Source organism: Microtus ochrogaster, chromosome X (genome assembly GCF_000317375.1).
Source record: "Microtus ochrogaster isolate Prairie Vole_2 chromosome X, MicOch1.0, whole genome shotgun sequence".
Classification (NCBI taxonomy): domain Eukaryota; kingdom Metazoa; phylum Chordata; class Mammalia; order Rodentia; family Cricetidae; genus Microtus; species Microtus ochrogaster.
In genome coordinates this window covers 49,762,351-49,783,910 of record NC_022026.1, presented here as the reverse complement: position 1 = coordinate 49,783,910, position 21,560 = coordinate 49,762,351, and the positions used below count along the sequence as shown (strand labels likewise).

At 42.9% G+C, this 21,560-nt stretch overlaps 1 protein-coding gene across 13 annotated transcripts in view; it reads left to right on the top strand.

Annotated features, from left to right (window-relative positions):
• Sh3kbp1 (SH3 domain containing kinase binding protein 1) overlaps nucleotides 1-21,560 on the top strand; it is a 337,374-nt gene that overhangs the window by 261,704 nt on the left and 54,110 nt on the right. For 12 of the 13 annotated variants that reach the window (XM_026784804.1, XM_005358802.3, XM_026784809.1 and 9 more), the window contains 3 exons: nucleotides 6,448-6,555; nucleotides 17,237-17,288; nucleotides 20,862-20,942. In XM_026784804.1, the coding sequence (XP_026640605.1) occupies nucleotides 6,448-6,555; nucleotides 17,237-17,288; nucleotides 20,862-20,942 (241 nt within the window). The remainder of the gene's footprint in view (nucleotides 1-6,447; nucleotides 6,556-17,236; nucleotides 17,289-20,861; nucleotides 20,943-21,560) is intronic. The other variant, XM_026784803.1, reaches the window with a different exon arrangement.

The following is a 21,560-nucleotide window of genomic DNA, read 5'->3' as shown; positions in this document are numbered from 1 at the left end:
AGGGGAAAGTTGTAGAATTCTATTTTAATTTAAATTTATTTTAAGAATACATCAGACAAAATATGTAATGGCAAACACATGTGCTAGCATATTCTCCCTTATTTGTGATATGTGACTAACCTAAAGCATAGTATCTCTGGCTGTAATATCCCTCAGTTCCATCACTCTTATAAGAAAAGTTAGCATTTGCATTTCATAAAGGGGCATATCCTATTTGACCCTGATAATCTGCCTAGCTGGGAGCCATAGACAAACCATTTGTGCCTTTTTGTTGAAGGCTTCATCGTGGAAGAGTGAACATTCTTTGTCAGAAATATAATTTTTTTCATTCTTTTCATAAGGCTTCAGCTCTCCTTGCCCCTTCTGTGATGCCAGTAGAGCTTATTATTAAACATCATTTTTTCCCAGAAACTTTCATCTATTCTGTGTGTCCAACCTTCTGACACAGGGACACGATGTCGTTATATACAAATGCATTGGACTGTATTCATAGCTATGCTGGGATGCGTGTAGGTCACACTTCAGAGATGCTGTTCTTTATTTCACCGTCTGCCTCATTCACAGGTCATCTCACATGCCTATGCTGCCCTTTCTCTCCTTATCAGACCCCGAAAATCTCCCAGAGTGACTGTCAGCTTGATCTATGCCTGTTTTCATTATTTTTTAAATTTATTCTTCTCTCTTACATTATATCCTGATCATAGTTTCCCCTCCCTCCACTCACTCCTCCCAGTTTCCCCCACAGATACTTCCTCTCTCCCCCAGATGTGCTCTTCCTTCTTTCCCTTCAGAAAAGAGCAGGCTCCCCGGGGATATCAACTGAACACGATATAACAAAGTACAATAAGACTAGGCGCCTCACCTCATATTAAGGTTGGACGAGGTGACCCAGTAGAAGGAAAAAGTTCCCAAGATCAGGCAAAGAGTCAGAGACACTCTCCACTCCTACTGTTAGGAGTCACACAGAGCACCATGGTACACAGCCATAGCATGCAGAGGACCTAGCTCAGACTCATACAGGCTCTGTGATTGTCGCGTTAAGTCTCTATGAACCCGTATGAGCTCTGCTTGGTTGATTATGTGACTGTATTCTCATGGTATCCTTGACCCATTTGGCTCCTACAATCCTTCCCTGCCACTCTTCCCCCATCCTGAGTTCTGCCTGATGTTTGTTTGTTTATGGGTCTCTGCATCTGCTCCCATCAGTAGCTGAAGGAAGCTTCTCTGATGATTGGGTTAGACTCCAGTCTACGAGTATAACAGAAAAGCATTAAGAATCATTTCATTGACTTGTTTTTCTTTTTTGCCAGTCATGTTAGGGTCTATCCTAGGTCTCTGGGCTATCCAGCCTTGGTTCCTGACCATCCGGGCAGTGTCATGGGCTCCCTCTCCTGGTGTGGGCCTCAAGTTGAAGCAGTCGTTGGTGGGGACTCCCACAAGTTCTGCACCACCATCACCCCAAGCGCATCTTATAGGCAGGACACATTGTAGTTGGAAGGTTTTGTGGCTGGGCTGGTGTCCCAATCCCACCAGTTGTCTGGTTACAGAAGATGACCAGTTCAGGCTCTGCATTCCCCATTACTAGGAGTCTTCACTAGGGTCACCCTTGTAGAGTCCAGGGAGTTTTCACTGCACTAGTTTTCCACACTACTCCCAAGATACCCCCCAAAGCCAGTTTTCTCTCTCAGTACTCTCCCCCTCCATATCCCTCCCACCTGATCCCTCCAGTTCCCATCTCTACCCACTCCCAGTTCACCTGCAAAATCTCTTCTATTTCCCCTTCCCAGGGAGATACAAGTGTCCTTCCTTAAACCCTCCTTTGTTACGTGACCTCTCTGCTTCTGTGGATTGTATCATGATTATCCTTTATGTAACAGCTAATATCCACTTATGAGTGAGTACATACTGTTTGTCTTTCTGGGTCTGGGTTACCTCACTAAGGATGATCTTTTCTTGTTCCATCCATTTACCTGCAAATTTCATGATGTCATGTTTTTAATAGCCGAGTAATACTCCATTGTATAAATGTTTGGAAATAAATTACAGTGTTTTGGCCACATTGCCTCTTTCCTCAATGGTCAGCTACTTACTACCTTATAGTCCTAACTTCTTTAGGTTCTCTCTTTAAGGACATATCCACTTTCACACTGATGGTGTACTGGACTTACAAGTCATTGACCACCCACCCCTCCATTCTATCCCTGTCACTAGTAGGTATCACTTTGCCTCAGACCTCGGGTTCTGCAGCAGATAGCTGATCTGTGCACTCAGCTCCAGTTCTTAGGTGATCTCTGCTGTGATCCCAGGTCCCTGCTCTATCGCTCCCTTTTCTTCACGCCCAGTGATCTGGCCGTTAACCTTCTCATGGCCTCACTTCTCACGCCTTTCTTTTCTCAGACTTCCCAGCTGCTTCTAGTTATTTTTAAATCCAGCCAAAACCTCTAGGACAGTGGCTCTTTGATGTTTGGGTTCACTGTATCTTCTTCTCCCATGAGGTTCTGAGCTTGAGAATCCCATGAGAACATGGTGATTTTCTCTTATTCCCAAACCACTCTCCTATCCTGTACATTTTAGGTCCTCAAATAAGTACTATTTTGTACTTCTGGAAGTACAGTCCTTAAACTCACAGAGATCCGCCTGCCTCTGCCTCCAGAGTGACAAGATTAAAGGTGTGTGCCACCACTGCCCAGCAAAAACCTAATTCTTTTGTCTGCTTTGGTGTAAAGGACTTGTTTGCATTTAGCACTTGGCCATCTCCCCCCCCCCCTTGTTTCTCATAAGTTAGTTTCATTGCTAGAGGAAAATGCTTTGGTTGTCTGCCTGCAAATCCAGCCCTGTGCCTGGTCTCTGTTCTGCAGTAGCCGCCTGGCTTGACTCTTCCTAGTTCCCAGCCACCCAGGCAGTTTTCTTCCGTGTCTCTGTTTATTTAGTCCATGGATCATGTGTTTATTCTTATACTCATGAGAACAATAGACACACTGTGCCTGCCCTTTGCACTCTCCTGCTCTTGCTTTGTATTACTTGATAATTATGTGCTAGTGTTTTCCTTAAGGAGCAGAGTTTAGATTGAAGCCAGTTACTGCTGATAGGAGACATGATAAACATGTGGGCGTTATGCACTGTTTTCTCCACGTCAAGATGCTTGAGTTCTCAAGTGATGCTGAACAGGCTCTTGGCGTATTGAAATCATTCTTACAAGAAATCAAATTATTGTTTGATTAAAGCTAAGGTGAAAAATGGTTTTGCACCACTTATAAAGTTTAAAAGAAGTGTAGCACTAAAACAATATTTGCATGTCTTTGATGGAAATGATTTGGTATCAAGATGAGTGCAAATGGATGAGAAGGAAAGCCCAGTCCTCCCGAAAGCAAACCCTTCTCACATAGGAAGATTTTAGATGATTTGAAAAGCCGATAATGATTCCTTCTTCTTTTCATACCAGACCATATGGCTAAGAACTATTTTCAAAAAGGACACCATGGAATATCGCCTTGTCTGTCTTCTACATCCATCTCTAAACTCCTAGGGCATCAGTTCTCGACCTGTGGGTTATGATGCCCTTGGGTGTTGAACATTCCTAAGACCATCAGAAAACACAGATGTTTACATTATGGTTCATAGCAGTAGCAAAATTATAGTTATGATGTAGGAGTGAAAATAATTTTATGGTTGGGTGTCACATGAGGAACTATATTAAAAGGGTTGCAGCATTAAGAAAGTTGAGAACCATTGACATAGGGAGTAGGTACCATGAGACTGCGTGTTTAATGTTTAGTACCTACAGAACTTCAAAGGACTTCTGCACTTACAGATAGATCTATTTCTTGATTTGAGTATGGTGAAGTGTGAATTAACACAGGTGAATGTTAGGGAAAAGAAGGCATTCATCATACTTGCCTGCCTAAAAGTATATTTCATGTTGGGTTTTGAAGCTAAAAAGGATACAAGCACAAAGAGAGGATGGGGGGTGTTCCAGGAATATCCCTGGAAGCAGAATCTTCTAGATTGAAAAACTTAATTTCTAAAGATCAATTCATGGTAAACAATTCCCACCCCCTTGTGCTTTCTAAGTTTTTCTAATGCCATTGATGACATTTATAACAACCTCAGAAGCCATTAAGTTATGCCACTACCATCCCTTCTTTGGGATTGATGCTAGACTGTTTAGAGGGTGATGTAAACAAGGGACATAACCATACTATTTACCTGGAATTATTCTAATTGTCCAGAAAGGTCAGCATTCTCTCTTGTTGCAAGTCTTTTGAACCCTGTTTTTCTCTGGGTAAATATGAGCTTGGTGCTTCTGGTATATGTGTTTTATGGTGTTGGTTAGGTCTAGACTTTTCAGTTTGTAACAAAAAACTGATCTCCAAAATCTGCATTCTCTTGTAAAGGGCAAGTTTTCCCTTTGTCACCAATACCACGGGCCTAACCCTGCAGTGGGATTAGGCCCTATTGTCTGCGTAATCTAAATGTTGGACTTCAAGAGATTACAGATCTTAGAGTCTTTATCAATGTGCATATCTATCATAGAGGGGATTGTGCTAAGGGCCGAGGGGCATACAGGCGAAAACAATATGATGTGTAGCTCACCTTGCTGGAACGTCTGAGCTAGCAAGGCACCAACGAACCACAAATCCGTGGCCCTCTGGCTCTATATCTGGTGCTTGAACCCTCCTGTCCTCATCTCTGTCCCTGTTGTAGAGGATGATGGGATCTCTTCCCAGCCCCCAGAGCATGATCCACTCTCTTGACCATCTTACTTTGTTTATAACTTCTGGGTTGTGAGCGCTTTCTAGAAAATGCTCCCTCACTTGGGTTTCAGCTAGATATTTGTACTTTTATTTTAACTCAAGGGTGTCACACTCTCTTGACAATGATGTTTATATTGTACATGTTCTGGAATAGAGGAGCTTTGCCATAGGCTGAGTCTTGGTTTAGATCATAGAAGTGGTGCTGGACTCTGAGGGCGTAGAGGAGTTTACGTCCAATGATTTGAAAAGGGGACAGGCTATGAGTGGTTCTGAGGCCCAAGGATCTCAATGTGGAAGCCTGGAAACGGTACAGCTCTTGCAAGTCTTGCTCAATGCCCTCTGCACAGCCACAAAATCGCTGTTCAAGAAGCTTCGATGGGTGGATGGAATAGAATTTACTCAAAGAGATCTAAATGAATGACTAGGTTATGGTGACTAGGTCCTGGAGACAACTGTGCCCTGTTGGTATCAAAAGAAGATAAAGGAGCTGGGTGGTGGTGGCACACACCTTTAATCCCAGCACTCGGGAGGCAGAGGCAGGCGGATCTCTGTGAGTTCGAGGTCAGCCTGGTCTACAAGAGCTAGTTCCAGGACAGGCTCCAAAACCACAGAGAAACCCTGTCTCGAAAAACCAAAAAAATAAGAAGAAGATAAAGGAGACCGGTGTGTTAATGGGCTCAAGTTAAATGTGAGTTTTTTCTTTATCTTGGATGGCTGTCACAAACCCTTTTAAACTGTATTTAAGAGGATATTTGTGCATGTGTTATTTTCTAAGCCACCTTTGCAACTAACAAAATACTGTTGTTTCAGAAAAATTAAAATAAAAAATACATATCCTCTAATTTTTAAGGAAATAAGAAGGCGACTTTAAACTGGACATGGTGACTTATACACACCTGAAATTTTGACACTCATGAGTTGGAGGAGGAGGATCAATAGTTCAAGGCCAGTCTGATACATGAGATCCAATCTCAAAAAAAAAAAAAAAAACAAAAAACAAAAAAAAACCAAACAAACAAAACGAAGCTAAAACAAACAAAAAAGTTAGATTGTTAGTGTCTTAGTTAAGGTGTCTATTGTTGTGCAGAGACACCATGACCACCAAAACTATTACAAGGGAAAACATTTAGCTAGGGATGGTTTATTGTTTCAGAGGTCAGCATGTGACATGCAGGAAGACATGATGCTGAAATATTAGCTAAGAGTTCTTACATCTTGACCTGCAGGCAGCAGGAAGTGGTCTGAGACACTGGGTGTGGCTTGAGCATATATGAGACCTCAAAGCCCATCTCCACAGTGATGCACTCCTTCCAACAAGGCCACACTTACTCCAACATGACCACACCTCCTAAAGTGTCACTCCCTTTGGGGACCATTTTCTTTCAAACAACCACACTGGGCATCTAAAATCCCAACTGGGTTTTGAATCCTTGTGGGTATCATCTATTATTCCTTCTGACTTTGAACTCCATGCTAAATTAGTAAATTGTCACATTGCTAGCCCCCTGAAAGAATGGGTTACTTGGGCTGGGCATGTAGCTGAAAAGGTAGAGCATTTGACTAGTACATATAGGTCTGTGAGTTCCATCCCCAGCACCACAAAGGGACAAAAAGGAAAGAGCTTCTATTGTCTCGCATCACGATGCCACACCTGTCTGCCCCCATTTCTTACTTTCCGTTCTGCTGTTTCTAGGACTGCATTGATGTAGGCTGGTGGGAAGGAGAGCTCAATGGCAGACGAGGAGTGTTCCCTGATAACTTCGTGAAGTTACTTCCAGCGGACTTTGACAAGGAAGGGAATGTAAGTCTCCCTGGCTTTGATCTCAGTGTCTCCTGTTCTGTCAGGATTGTGGCTTCCGTGATGAGACTTGGGAGGTAGAGATCTTTTGGTATAAAACAAAAGAGTACTGACATTGGAATGTTTAATGAATGGGCTTGGCTTCTGAGCCCATCGTTGCTATAGGACAAACCCATTATTCACTCTGTTTACCAGCTGGTAAAAATTATCTAGGGTTTAATGTATATAGAGCACTTAATACAGTACCTGCACATTGGAATTCCCGGGGAAACTGTCAGAACCCTGGGAACTCTATATGGTAAGTACACACCTCATGTTTTGCATAGCACAGTCCTTGGGGGTGCAGAAGTAGCCAGTATTGAAAGCTGCTGGAAATCACATTTCGAGACTAAGAATGGAAGACACAGCCTGCTAATTTCTACTATATTTGCGTATGTGTACACATATACTTAAGTGTGTATTTATAAACGCCTCATCCAGGTTGTCTTTCTCTGTGGGGACTGGTTTGATGATGATGCTGTTCATATGACCCATTCTGTTTGCCTCACTCCTTGTGTATTGTTTCTCTGCTAAAGATGTAACACAAATGGTCAAAACTGGAAGTTCTTTACAGTATAAAGGTTCGGCTGTTTGATCTCATTTATTCGTCCTGTTCTTTACCTCGCAGCCCTTTCCTGAGGCATTTGTCTGACTTCTGCCAACCTTTTCTGGCATGGGGCCTCTTTGGGCCCAGGGAGGGTTCTGCTCTTGGATCAGGCTAAGCCTGGCTGTATTATTTACTTTTCTAGTTGTTGTAGTGAAGGATCTGACAAATGCATCTTCTGAAAGGAAGGGTTTGTTTTGGCTCACAGCTCAAGATTACAGGCCATCATAGTGGAAAATGATGGCAACGAAAGACTGGAGCAGCTAGTCAAATTATAGCGAGTCAGGAACCAGAGGGGGAAACTCCCTAATAGACATGCCTAGAATTTTGTCTCCTAAATGATTCTAGATCTTGTCAAATTGACAATTTTTAACCATCACAGTGACTTTGTTATATCGCCAGAGCTAATATACAGGAAGGATAGCTACAGTGTTAGTAGATTGTCAAAGTACCATTTAATGGTACATATGCTGTTTAGAAGAATATGTATATTTGTTTTAAAAGCCAGCATCTCTAACAAACTCCCAGGTGATGTTGACACTTTGAGCATCAAGGTTCCAAAAATCCGGAGGAAGCAGAATTTAAATTCTCCAGAGCTCTGGTTCTAATACCTAGAGAGAATAACAGGTATAGAACATAACACATTCTCAACATAAACATTCCAAGATTGTAAGCTATTAAAATATATTAAAAGTATGGCCTTGGGCTGGGCAATGGTGGCTCATGCCTTTAATCCCAGTACTTGGGAGGCAGAGACAGGCAGATCTTAGTGAGTTCGAGGCCAGCCTGGTCTACAAAGCAAGTTCCAGGATAGCCAGGACTGTAACACAGAGAAACCCTGTCTCAAAAACAAAAACAAAACATATAAAAAAGTATGGCCTTGAACTGAAAACTCATTTTATGATCTAATGGCATAATGTTGGGAGATGCCTCAAAGTGTGTCTAGTAGTGGGTAAATTGTCCTGTATATATTAACCATTCTAGCTGTTACAATTACTATCTGCAAGGGTGGGGGAAAACTAGCCACAAGTATGAAGTAATGCTAAACTCTGGTTCATTTTGCTTCAGCTGACCAAATCAACCCATTATGTTGATATCTTGATTAATTTCCCAAGGAATCCAAATGAGGCTAAGAATTTTGTTGAATAGCCATCTAAAAGATACCCAGTGATATGTAAAATACATTTATAGAAATAACCAAGCAAAGAATGACACAATCTTCATGTTGTGGTCCTCTGCCTTTAAATTCCTGGTCTTACTTTGCTGTGGCCATGAATTTACACAGTCTTCATATTATTTCTCATATTTTTTTCCTGGATCTGTTGCCTGACAACTATGTTTGATTTTTTAGTCATTCCCTTAGTATTTTGGAGAACTTTTTCCAGGGCTGGTCATGGTAGATAAATAAAGTACACAGTTTCTGCCCTTGTTGACTCAGAGCTGAGCAGAAAGGCTGGCATTCAAGGCTTTCTGAAGGATCCTCAGTATGCTGGGCCTGAGAGAGTAGGAAAAGGGCCATCCACATGGCTTGAGGCATACTTCTGGACTGGTCTTTGTGAGTCTGGAAAATCTTTGGTTGTGATTCTCCTCCTTTGGCCTTTCTGCTAGGTGTTGTTTTATTATGGTTCTGATTAAGACAGTATGATTTACTTGGAAAAAGAAAACTGGAAGATCAAATTGCAGGTAATTGCCATGAAACATGATTTTTGGAAGTTGCCACAGACTTCGCATCCACGGCTGAAACAACCATGGACTGAAAATGGTTTTGTAAAAATGTGTCTGTGTTGAACACACAGATACTTAAAAATTATTCCCTGACAATACAGTGGCAGCTGCTTATAAGTAATCTAAAGGTGATTTTGTGCAAACGGGAGGAAAGACTCAGGTTGTGTGCAAGCCGTATACCATCATATAAAGGATTTGATCATAGTATCAGTGAGTTTTGATGTCCATAGGGGATCATGTCACAAATCAATCACAGATTCCAAGAGGTTACTGTGTATTTACATCATGGAAAGACTAAATCTACCTAATCAACATATGCCTTCCTTCATATAGTTGTCATTTTTATGGTGACGGGGGCATGATTTCGAAGTCTGGGGTAAACACTAGACCATTTTTCAAATGAATAGGCAAACCCCACAGTTACCTCCGTTGTGGCCCTCTGCCTTTAAATTCCTGGTCTTATTTTGCTGTGGCCATGAATTCACTCATGCAAGAGTGTACTGTTTTAGAAGCTCTTTGTTATATAAGGCATCAAGAGAAGTACTTCCTCAGGAAAGTGAAGTTGTTAGTACCGTGGGGACATGGTGTGGCTTATTTGTTGGGACATGAATATTTTGTGGAGCCCCATGGGCATCTCTGCAACCCCAGACAGGCAGCCATCATTTCTTTTTGAAACTTCATCCTTATGAAGTAGAAAACTCAATTTTAGGGAAACAATGGTCATACCTATCAAATATAGTCATGCCTAGCTGAGAAGTGCTTGTCTAATTTATGTTTTTGAAGTTTCCATTAGAGCTTCCCCTTTCATCCTGCTGGCCTTTATTGCTTTGAATCTATTGCTATGCCAGGCTTTATCGCTGTACCTAGAATTTTGGTGAGTCGGTGACAATGTGGTGGAGCCAGGAGCTGCCATATGCCGAGGTGACAGTATGACAATGATCAGAATCATTAACATGAAGACACTGTGTGGGCGATGGCGTCTGAAACATTCTGCTACCAGTCTCGGCAGATGTCATCTTGTCTTGCCAGTGATCGGGGTTGCAGTCATTCACCCAGAAAAGAGGGCAGTCTGCAATGATCATAATAGACAGAAGCAAATGGCATTTCTTCCACAGCAGGCTTCTTGACTCAGCAGGCATCACCAGAGCATGCTGGTGAGACTGGCATATTTTCTGCCAGGAAATGGACTCAGGAGAGTCACCATCAGACCTTTTGCAATTCCTGGTGGACTTCCTTCCTGAGACGACTCAGTGGATTCTCTCTCCAGTATGACAAATGCTCTGTGGCTTTTCCTCAAGGTTTTCCAGGGGCGAGTTCTCATTGATCTTGTGGTGCATATATTAAAGCAATTATGTAAGCTATTTATGAGAGAGCCTAGATTCAGTCACTGCTTATTTTGAGCCTTGACAGTACAATTGCACATCAGAATGGAAAGATGAAATATTTGGAGAGCTCTACTAAAGCAAGGCGCATGTGCTGCCATTTTTGGCCAAGTGTAACAGGGAAAAAGGGCTGGTGTTGAGAATAGCAGGAACAGTGTCTTGATGCCATTAGAAAGAGGTAACCATTAGAATAAGTCTTTGGAAAGATAATGCTTTCGAATGGTAGTGATTCAGGAACGTCCCAGGCTGTGAACCTCCTAAGAGGAGCAGGCAGATCACCAGAAGCTACATGACACCCCAGTGCATGTCTGCTGAATCGGCTCTTTGAAGTTGGTGCCATTGTACCAAATCAGATACCTCTAAGACTCCCCTTGGGGTCTTAGAGGAACACCACAGTGTTCTTAGGGGGAACACTCGCCTCTCAGTCACAAGGCCTCAGAAAACTGCCCTGAAGATGTCTGTCTCTGCCACTGTGATTCGGGCTCACTTTTCCTACTTCCAGACTTACGCATGCAGCAGGCTGCCAGCTTACTAATTGCAAAAGGAACTGAGAGATGTTAGCCATTTTTGAAGATAAGGGTCTGCCTACCCCGGGCATTTGCCCCCAACCCTGTGGGTCTAAGTACTTAGGGCCTAGGTTACATAAAATCTCCAGATTTATCTTCCCAATTTATCTGGGAAGGCAAGGAGCCCATGTGAGAAGAGTTAGCTCTTGTTAGAAAAAGCCTGGCAGGTATGGCTTGAGGCCCTCTCCACACATGGAAGGAGAAAGCTTGCCAAGGGAGCCATATGCTGAGTTCAGCTAAACCCAGACAATCATTGCAAGAGTATTGTCCTGTTGGCTTTGGTAGCTCTTTTTTTTGTCATATTCGCCACTCACCAGTGCCCGGGATTGCAGTTAATTGGCAGAGTGCTTGCCAAGAACCGAGAGTCCTAGATTTGATCCCTGACACTGCATAGTCAGGGTGTGGTGCTGCACACCTCTGTGTTCAGCTAGGGTTTCTATTGCTGTGAAGAGGCAACATTTAATTGGGGAAAGTGTTGGAGGTGGAGGCTTACAATTCAGAGGTTCATTCCAGTATCATCATGACAGGGGGCATGGTGGCATGCAGGCAGACATGGTGCTGGCCAACAGGAAGTTGACTGGAACACTGGGTGGTATCTCAAGCATAGGAAACCTCAAATCCCGCCCCCACAGTGACACACTTCCTCCAACAAGGCCATACCTACTTCATCGAAGCCATACCTCCTAATAGTGCCACTTCTAATTAGCTTATGGGGCCAATACCATTCAAACCACCACACCTGCAATCCCAGCACTTAGTAGGTAGAGGCAGGAGGAACAGAAGTTCATCTATGGCTATATATTGACCTTGAACTCAAGTCTAGGATACGTAAAACCCTGTCTCCGTCTCCAAAAACAAAACAACAGCAACAACAACAACAACAAAAAACAAGGTAGGCATCCTTCACATGCCTAACTCCAACTCAGAGTTTGACAGAGTCAAGAGGTCTCCAGAGTTTGCTGACTTCTAACCTATCCAAGGAAACAAGAAACTCCACCTCAAAGGAATAGGCGGATAATGGTGGCAGCAGGCACCCAGTGCCCTCTTCTGACCTCTATGGGAGTGTACACGTGTGTGCGCATGCACTCACACACGGGTGACAGAGAACATGAATGAATGAATAGATTTTTTCAAATATCTGCTGACCGTGGAGAGGTCCTTCCTCTTCACACCTCTCTCCAGGCCCACTGCCGTCTGATCGCTTGATTTACCGCTAGCTCGGGTAGAGTGCTGTGCCTATTGAGCCTCACAGATTTGTTCTAGATCAGGCAATTTTGCAGATTCAAACTTTTATCCAAAAGGAGTTCCCGTGATGCTTCATCTGCCACAGATGAGTTCTGCAGCAACAATTCTGACTACTTTCTCTTTTCCAGGTTCTTAGTCATCCCCGTTTATAAATTTGTTCTTACCCAGTACTTTTTCATCCCTAGGCATGTCCATTAGCCCTCAGATATCTCCTATAATTTTTTCTAAGTTCTAAATGTGGCCAGTAAATTACAAAAGAAATAAATATATGCCTCCAAATAAGCAATTTGGGGAAGATAAGCTACTCACAACATATCTGTCTTGAATATTTAGTTTTTCTGGGTGGTCTCATACATAAGAATTGGGCTTATCAAGCCATTTATGCCACCCAAGTTTGGCCTCTTGGTATAGCCTCAATGGGTTTTCCCCAGACCACCCAGATGGTGTCACCTCTTCCTTTCCTGGCAGTATTTACAGCCTGTGCTCTCCCAGTGAACATCTCATTTGTCATATCCTCATCTGTAGGGATGATCTTCCATTGCCCAGTTGGAATTTCTTTGAGCTGACATCCCAAGCTTCTCCTTCATTGGGACTATAGTATATACAGTATAAAAGTGGTAAAAAGAATCTCTTTGCCCTTTGGTCTTATGGTGTCAAATGTGCCTGCTTTTCCTTCTGCCCATCCTTTCCTGTTGACTGATCCGTCTTGTACTAGTATAAAAGAAAAGGAAGACTAGAGGGAGAGATGCATGCAACTGGGCTTCTGTCACATTCCACTTCCCAGACAGAGGGATGCCCAGGTCCTTCCACTGAACATGGGATCTGAGCATATAATTAAACTGTTACTTGCAGGGTGGGCGGGATGGAATGAAGCTGAGACAGCCTATTGGGAGGAAAGTCTATGCCGGAGCCTAGATGACCACCTAGTTGGCCATCCACTTGGATTGATGCAGTCACACTACAGACGCAGACAGTGAGGCTAGAGACTGAGGTAGGAAACCAAGAGTCTCTCTCAAGAGCAGGTTACGCAAGGGTGCCCTGGGCTCTCCTGTGCAGGTGACAGGGCAGGAAGTTGTTTGGACTCTGGAAGGTGCAGATGAGTAAGTACAAGCATTATCATCACTCAGATCATTGCTCCAGCTCCGCGCTGTCAAAGTGTAATGATGAGTCCTCCAGATGTGATAGTGATGGCAGGGCAGAGCCTCCCGTATTCCTCTAGAACTATGATGGGCACCCTGGTCTGAAAAGGTCCATTCGTGTCCCCTCCAGTCTCTGAGCTTAGCTTGATGCATGGAAGGATTTTCCAAGGTCCAAATTTGCTTAAAAAAATCAAGCTAAGATTTGTTTATCTAGTCCCCTAACCAAGCCTTGCCACTTCATTTGGATTCAAATAGGACTTAGCCCTCTCCAGACTCATTTTGGAGCTTGGTAGACTGTGTAGCAGTGTTGAGAGGGCTGGGATCTTTAAGGAGGACTTAGGGACTGGGAAGGTTGCTCAGTGGTAGAGTGCTTACTTAGCATGTATAAAGTGCTAAGTTCAATTTCCACTACCCAGAATAAAGCAAAAAAGAGATGGGTCATGGAGTTATCACCTTCACCAATATATAATTCCAATATGTCCTTAAAGAGACCTGGTTAATTCTCTTGAGACTGAATTAGTTTTTATGAAAGTAGGTTGCAATCCTGGCACCACACTTTGGTTTCTCTTGCGCATGTGCTGCTTCTGCCTGTACTGGCTACCCTTTCCACCTTCTGCCAGGAGCTGAAGTATTGCAAAACCCTCATTATAAGCCAATCAGAAGCTAATACCATATTCTTGGACTTCCAAAATGAAGACCCCCACATAAAGCTGTTTCCCTTATAAATTACTCAGACTCAGGTGTTTTATTACGGTAACATCAGACAGGCTAAGGCATTTCCTTATATGTAACCAACCCTCAGGGTCTAGCCTCAGGTTATTTTTAACAAAGCCACTCTGTGTCTGTTCATCTCCGTTTCTTTGAGTAGCATCACGTTTGCTAGAGATTTGCTGCTCTGTCTTTTTGGTTCTCATCACCATTTTTGCTGTATGAAAATTTAAACGTAGGCCCATGTACTTCAGCTTTGGGAAGGCGATCTGGAGCTATATGGGTCTTGAAAGAGAGCAAGGAGGAGTCTATGGGAGGGCTTGGAGGGAGGAAAGGGAAGGGAGAATGGTGTAATTATAATCTGTTAAACGTAGCAAAACCATAGAAAGTGGTCAGTCCAAAGGGGTGGGGATCTAAACTCCCTCTGCTGGCCAGTGACTCTCCAATGTGCCGCCTACAGGACAGAGAGCTCATAGCTCACAAACTATCCCTTCCTTTTAAAAGTGGGTCCTAATTGCCTCTTCAGTGGCCACGACTGCATAAGTGCATCCTTCTGTCTCCTCCCATTGTCCCACTCACAGGCAGACTTGCTGGGACCACTTTTCACACAGTCTGTTTCCGCAGCATTTCCCCTCTCTCCGCCTTTCTCCTCTCCTTTTATTCTTCGCAATTCATGTATCTCCTACATGCCAAATGTTAGACAACATTAACGTTTTTGTCTTGTTCTGTCTTTCACATTGCCCAGTAATCAGAAAGTCTGAGCATTTATAGTTGTCTCCCCCGCCCCCACATAGTTTGAGGTACGGTCTCCGGAATAACAGCTTCTACTAGGGAGGCTTATGTGTGGTTGTTTATAGGATATTTTAAAGTAGGACCAGAGAGATGGCCCAGCTGGTAAAGGTGCTTGCCACCAAGCCTGACAACCTGAGTTTGACCCCCAGGACCCCACACACAGTAGGAGAGAACCAACTCTCACGAGCTGTCCTCTGATCTTTACACGCGTGCTGTGACGTGTGTGCAAGCTCATGGGTTTTTTTTTTTAAAAAAAAATAAAAATAAAAGAATATTTCAAAGCAGCAAGGCGCGAGAAAGACGTCCTGGAGGAGGCATTGTTGGGACTTGGCTGGGAAGAATTGGGCCATAGGGTGCTGGCGGTTTCATGAATAAGCAGTAACCCTAATCCTGGGGTAAAGGAGGTTAAATGGCAAGCTTTCAGCAGTAACTTCATTAGATAAACACACATCTGTTCCCAGTCTACTTTATACCACGCCAGAGAAGGAAGGAAAAGGAGAGAGTAAATAGAGCGCTGGAAAAAGCTGACAAAGAGCAAAGAATATTGGGAGACCCTGAGCCACAAACACACCCACTCCATGCAGGGCATGTCCGGGAGGGAAGGAGGCCCTGAGAGCAGCTTGGTTTTTCACAGCAAAGTTGATGTGTCTGTTCTTACACATACGGTGCAGGGAAACATCAAGGAGGAAACACACATGGGCATGCACACACATGATCCTGCTAGTCAAAGGTCACTATTGTAGCCATACCTCTTTCCAGTCTTTCTGCTTTTCTGCATCACAGCCTAGCTGAGCTCATACTGTAGCTGCAATCTGATAACCATTTCCTCCTCCCATCTGCCCGCCGTACAGTTGCCTGCACTTTGATGAGTTCCGTGTGTGCGTTCTGATGCCTGCCTGATGCTCACTCTGCCTCGTGGCTGCTCTCCAGCACTGGGCCTTCACAGTAGTTCAGAGCACGCTGTGGATCAAACAGTCCTGGGTTTGACTCCCAGTCCCCTCTACCCCATTAAATTGCTTGGTGACCTTGGGAAATGACTTTCTCTCAATTATTTCAACAGCGGCATGGGCATATTGATATCACTTCCTGCTAGAATTGCTACATGAGTTACCCAAGTCAAAGATTACTACCTCTTCTTGCAAAACCACCTCCTCCCAAGAAGAAGAGAATATTAATGGCCATTTACTGATGGGAAAGAAGAGCTATGTGAGGTTGCTTGTCATTGTCCTTGGCTAATAATAGACATTTGTACTGCAGATTTCAGAACCTTTCTCTTACCCTGCTTACCCTGCTATAGCTTTTACTCAGGGTAATTTATTGGAATTGGCAGGTAATGAAGAAATGGGCTGAAAAGCTATTGAATCCAGAGTCTGCATGCTATGATGTCCCCACCCCCACCCCCAAGTTCCTTGTGTGTCCAGTATTCTCTGGATTTTCTTTCAAACAAATTCTTCCTATATTCCATTGCTATGTCAGAGAAAGGTAAGTCAGAGGGGAAGCTGAGCATCTGCTTTTCGTGATCCCTGTGGTAATGTCACACCAGTCCACTTTCGGAAACCAGAAGATACTCTGTGCAGTTTTCTTAGAACCACAAATGTGTGGTACCTGAGAGGGTGAGGACTGTCAACACCGATGTGATGCACAACCTTCTCCAGTCCTTCCTCAGTGCTGTGCTACTGGATGCTTCTCCCCTTGCCCTCAACATCACTGCACAAGATGGTGCTGGCTGTGTTCTCCAACCCCTGAAATGTTTGATAAGTCCATCTTTGCCTATCTCCCTCCTACAGTCAATCTTGGGTGGCAAGGAAAAGTCCACAAACACCAGTTCAGGGATGAATGCTGTTGATTGCACGGCTGCTTCCATCACCTACAGAGTAACAGTGGGTAACAGAAATAGTGGGCTAATTCAAAAAGCCCCATACCCATTCCAGTTTATCACATGTAGGGCATAACTGCTATGTGGGGGATCTCATAAAGACCTGTCTAGCCTCAGCATAGAAAGAGGCAGAAAATGGAGAACTTGCCAGGCTTTAGTGTACTCTTGGTTTGCATTTAGTTGACGGGCCCACACATTCTACCAAGTCTGATCTTGAGTCTTCATGGCGACTCTTACTGACCTACTCAGTTATTCAGCTGATTAAATCTTAATTGCAAATGTGGTTTCAGTGCAGGGACACCATTGTGCTTGCTGGTTTCAGGTCATTTTTGCTGAGCTGAGGTTTTCCAGATGGCTGATGGAAATTTAGGAAGGGGGAAATGGCATTTCATTTGTTGGTCTGAGTTGTGTTTTGCCGACTGAATTTACTTTAGTGACTATTTAGAGGTGCCAAACAAAAGCTCGTGTCCCCAGAGAGACATGCTCAAGTTTTTGGAGAGGTTCTCTAAATTGTCCACACTGCACATAAAAAACCACTGTCTGTGGTCCGTCTGGGATACTACAGCTTGCCAACAATCTCATGTATAATTTTGATTGATTTTTTTCAGAGACCCAAGAAGCCACCACCTCCGTCCGCTCCTGTCATCAAACAAGGAGCAGGTAATGTACCTTTCAGGTTCCTCACGCAAAATGTTCATCTTTCTTTTACATAAATTCAAATTTTCTTTGTTACAAGTTCAAGATTCTTGGACCCACAGACTGCTAGCCTGGGGGATGTGATTTGGTCTCAGCAGGCAGGTTTCAAATGAGTTGCTGTTTTTCCTAGACACGAACAAACAAAAGAATCCGCATCACTAAACGTGTCTCTGCTCCATTGCAGAAATGGGGGGTTCCCAAGAATGGCCAGAAATTACTTTAAAATGAACTGCGTCTGTTTTCAACGATCTGTTTTTGAGGAGCAAAGAGCTGGTTATTGTCCTTAATGAGGGTCAGCATAGGGAAGATTGCTTCCCGTGGAATCGCATCATTGTAGACGTACAGTTGCTGGGTTTTTACTGTCTGTCCTATGTGGTTAGCCAAAATTTGTACTTACTTCACTTCCCCCAACAAGAAGCTGTTTTTCTAGCCATAGATATTTTCCCTCTCAATTCTTTTCTAGTCTTGAAAAAAAAATTCCAGTTTACTCATTCTACGTAGCTTAGATATTAATGTTGAATCATATAGGAAGAAGTGATGTCATTAAACATTCAATAACTCACTGCACAGTGGCTTCTCATACATAAAGATGATTCATGCTTCCCGCTGGAACTCTTCTTTATAACAGTCACAGTTAATTGTGGGGAGAAATTCCTTTGTGGATGACTCTTTAAGTAGTTTTAAAACAAACTGAAGACAGAAAGGGACAAGGGGAGATATAAATACAATCAAAATACATGGCATGCATGTATGAAAGTGTCACAAGGAAGCCCATTATATTAGGCAATGAATACAAGCTCATATATGTGTGTATGACCATATTAATTTTAGCAAGAAACAACTAAAACAAAATTAAGGCTGTTTTTAATTTTTTAAAAAGCCTGCAATTATGATATATCTTATAGCATATAATATATGAATAGATGTAAATTGCTAGATTTTATATTTTCATACATTTATTAAGAAGTGTTTTGTTTTGTAAAGAAAGGGCCTCTCACCCTAGCCCTGGGTGACCTGAAACTCACATGAAGTTCATTCAGGCTGACTTCCAACTAAAAAGTGATTTTTCTAAAAAAGTATTTGTTACTCAAGAACAATGGCAATAGGTTTTTGATCCTACTGCACGTACTGGCTTTGTGGGAGCCTAGGCAGTTTGGATGTTCACCTTGCTAGACCTGGAAGGAGGTGGGAGGTCCTTGGACTTCCTACAGGGCAGGGAACCCTGATTGCTCTATGGGGTGACAAGGGAGGGGAACTTGATTGGGGAAGGGGGAGGGAAATGGGAGGCGGTGGCGGGGAAGAGACAGAAATCTTTAATAAATAAATAAATGGAAAAAAGTTTAAAAAAATAAAAAAGTATTTGTTGAGGGTACCACCAATTTGGAGGGAAAAATCGATTTAAGGCTAAACTTCTTTCCAATTTATTTTTATCTAATTGAGAATTACAGATATTGACCCCTAGAATTGGGTGTTAATTGTATCTCTCATTCCACCCCATTCCCCCCCCCCGACATTGAACAGTTTCATTTTGCCCCCTAGTGGTTCTGACTACATAAATATTTGGTTGTGCTAAGTTTAAAACAGACCGGTTGCATATTTTGCCCTGAAGGTCCTTTTTCCTCGAGGCCTTAGTGATCAAGTGGAGCCCAAGGCATTGAACTGAGCAGTTTGAGGCTTGGGCAGCCTAGAATAGAGAAAATAGGACCAGATTCTTGGAGATAGTAGAATCGTCATTAGAAATGAGACTGTATGGTAGCATGGTAGAGAAATTCTTTTTGAAAGAATTTTATCAGCATTGGTGGTGAATTTCTGCCAGGTAACATTTCATCTTCCTTCTCTCTTCTGCGGAAGTAGCTTGATAATCGCTTTGTAATGCAGAAATACATAGACATTCATATTTCCATCATCATCACCTTTCTTTTTTTCCAAAAGAGCCCAATTATGTAAATGGCATAGATCCGAAACAGTGTTTAATGTATAGTAAGACATTACAGGGAGTCACATGGAGTATATGTTCAATGCAATGTTAATTTTTTAACCCCCTTGAGGCCTCATAATTCTGATTTCAATACCTAAGACCCATCCATTGGGCCAGCCAGGCAGAGTATCAGGTACTCTTGCAAGTCTGTCACAAGAGTACTTTGGTTGGTTTTGTGCTTTAACTAGCTCCCGGTGCTCTTATATGCCTGAAGGCAGCAGCACTGATGAGGACCTCAGTGAGGGAATAGTGGCAGGCCGCAAGAGTAAAGAAGAAATGTAAAGTGGTATATTGGGAAACATGTAATACTTGAAGAATTCACACAGAGAGAAAGAATTCAGGGAAAACCACTGTAACACAGCTGCATGTTCCTCAAAATTATGTTCTAGATACTATTGCTCTGTGACAAACCACTCCAAATTTAGTGGCATAAAATAGCAAATCTTTATAGAGCCATAGATTCTGTGGGCGAAGAATGTGAACAGAGCATGACCAAAATGGTTAGTTTCTATTCCATCCGGCCTGAGACAGTGGCTGGGAAAACTGAACTAGTAGAGGCTGGAATATCCACCTGAAAGATGGCTGCTTCGCACACACGTGTTGCTCGGGAGACCGGGCTTGGCTGGGGCTGCAGGCCAGAGGGCGTATGCATGTCTTCTCCAGGGTAGTTGACCTCTATATACATGGATGTCCGCTATTCCAACCAATAAAATGTAAGCTAGATGGCCTCATATAACTTAGTCTTGGAAATAGCATGGAATTAGTTCAACTATTGCTCAAAGCATCCACAAGGCTGCCCCCATTCTGGCTAAGGGAATATAGACTTCACCTTATGTTGCAAGGTCTATCAAACAATTCTAGGCCATATTTTTAGTCTGTTACAAGATGCAGTCCAGATCCTTGTGAAACCTGTTCTTGTTATGATTTCCTATTTATGGGTTTTAATGAGTAAATTATTTCTACACATTCTGCATGTCTACTCCATTATATCTTTTGACTTTTAATGTTCAAGGAAACAAAGTGTAGATATTTAGAAAAGATTAATGATGTTTTATTAATGAAATACTTACAGTTATGCAAACTTTATTTATTTATTTATTTGGGTTTTTTTTGAGACATGGTTTCTCTGTGTAACAGTTCTAGCTGTCTTGGAACTCGCTTTGTACCCCAGACTAGTGTCCAACGTATAAGAGAGATGCCTGCCTCTGCCTCCCAAGTGCTAGAACTGAAAGCATGCCCCACAATGCCTGACTTGCAAATTTTTTTAAGACAGTCTTACTATATATCTGTAGTTGGCCTTCAACTTGTAGTTATCTTGCCTCCAGAGTGCCAGGTTTATAGGCACATACCACCACATGTGGCTATGCAAGCCAGTTTCATGACATAAGTTGGAAATGAGTTCTGCTATGTTTCTGAGCAACTAATATCTGTATATTACAAGCAACCATCTCAGGGACAAAAATCTATTGCCTATGCTGTACTTGATAAATATTTAAATGTAATTATGTCAACTACATAGAGAAAACATTTTCTGATTGCAATTAGCTTTTCCCTTCTAGGTACCACAGAGAGAAAACACGAAATTAAAAAGATACCCCCTGAAAGACCAGAGACACTTCCAAACAGAACAGAAGAGAAAGGTATGAGATCAATTCTTCATTGGCATGTATAGAACAATAAGCAATGAAGCTGTCTGTCACAGCGCTAGTTCTGATAACCCGCCCACACAATTTGCTTTCTCTTTGGAATATGGTGATTACTGGTTTGTTTGGATTGCTTCCAAACGTATCATTTTGAGGGAAATATAACTGAGCAATGTGGCACTTTATAGGACAGAATTGCTCTTCAAATCAAAACCAACCAGCTCAGGGCTCTTCCATGATGTGTCTACCATTGCCACCTTCCCTGTGCCCCAAACTTGGTTATTTTTAAGTTCATCAAGGGCCCTACATGTATCTGATGTTCTTCATCTAGTCCTTCCACCTTTTTCAATGTCTTTGGGGGCATTGATAAGTTGCACCATTGATACGTTGTCTTGGCTTGCTGAAATTCCCATCCAGACAGATAAAAGCCCTCATCTTTGGTCACTGCTGGGCCTTTGACTCTGGCTAATAGCATTACAGACACATGTTCCTGGTCAAGAATATTGGAGGGGAGCCAGGCGATGGTGGCGCACGCCTTTAATCCCAGCACTCGGGAGGCAGAGGCAGGCAGATCTCTGTGAGTTCGAGGCCAGCCTGGTCTACAAGAGCTAGTTC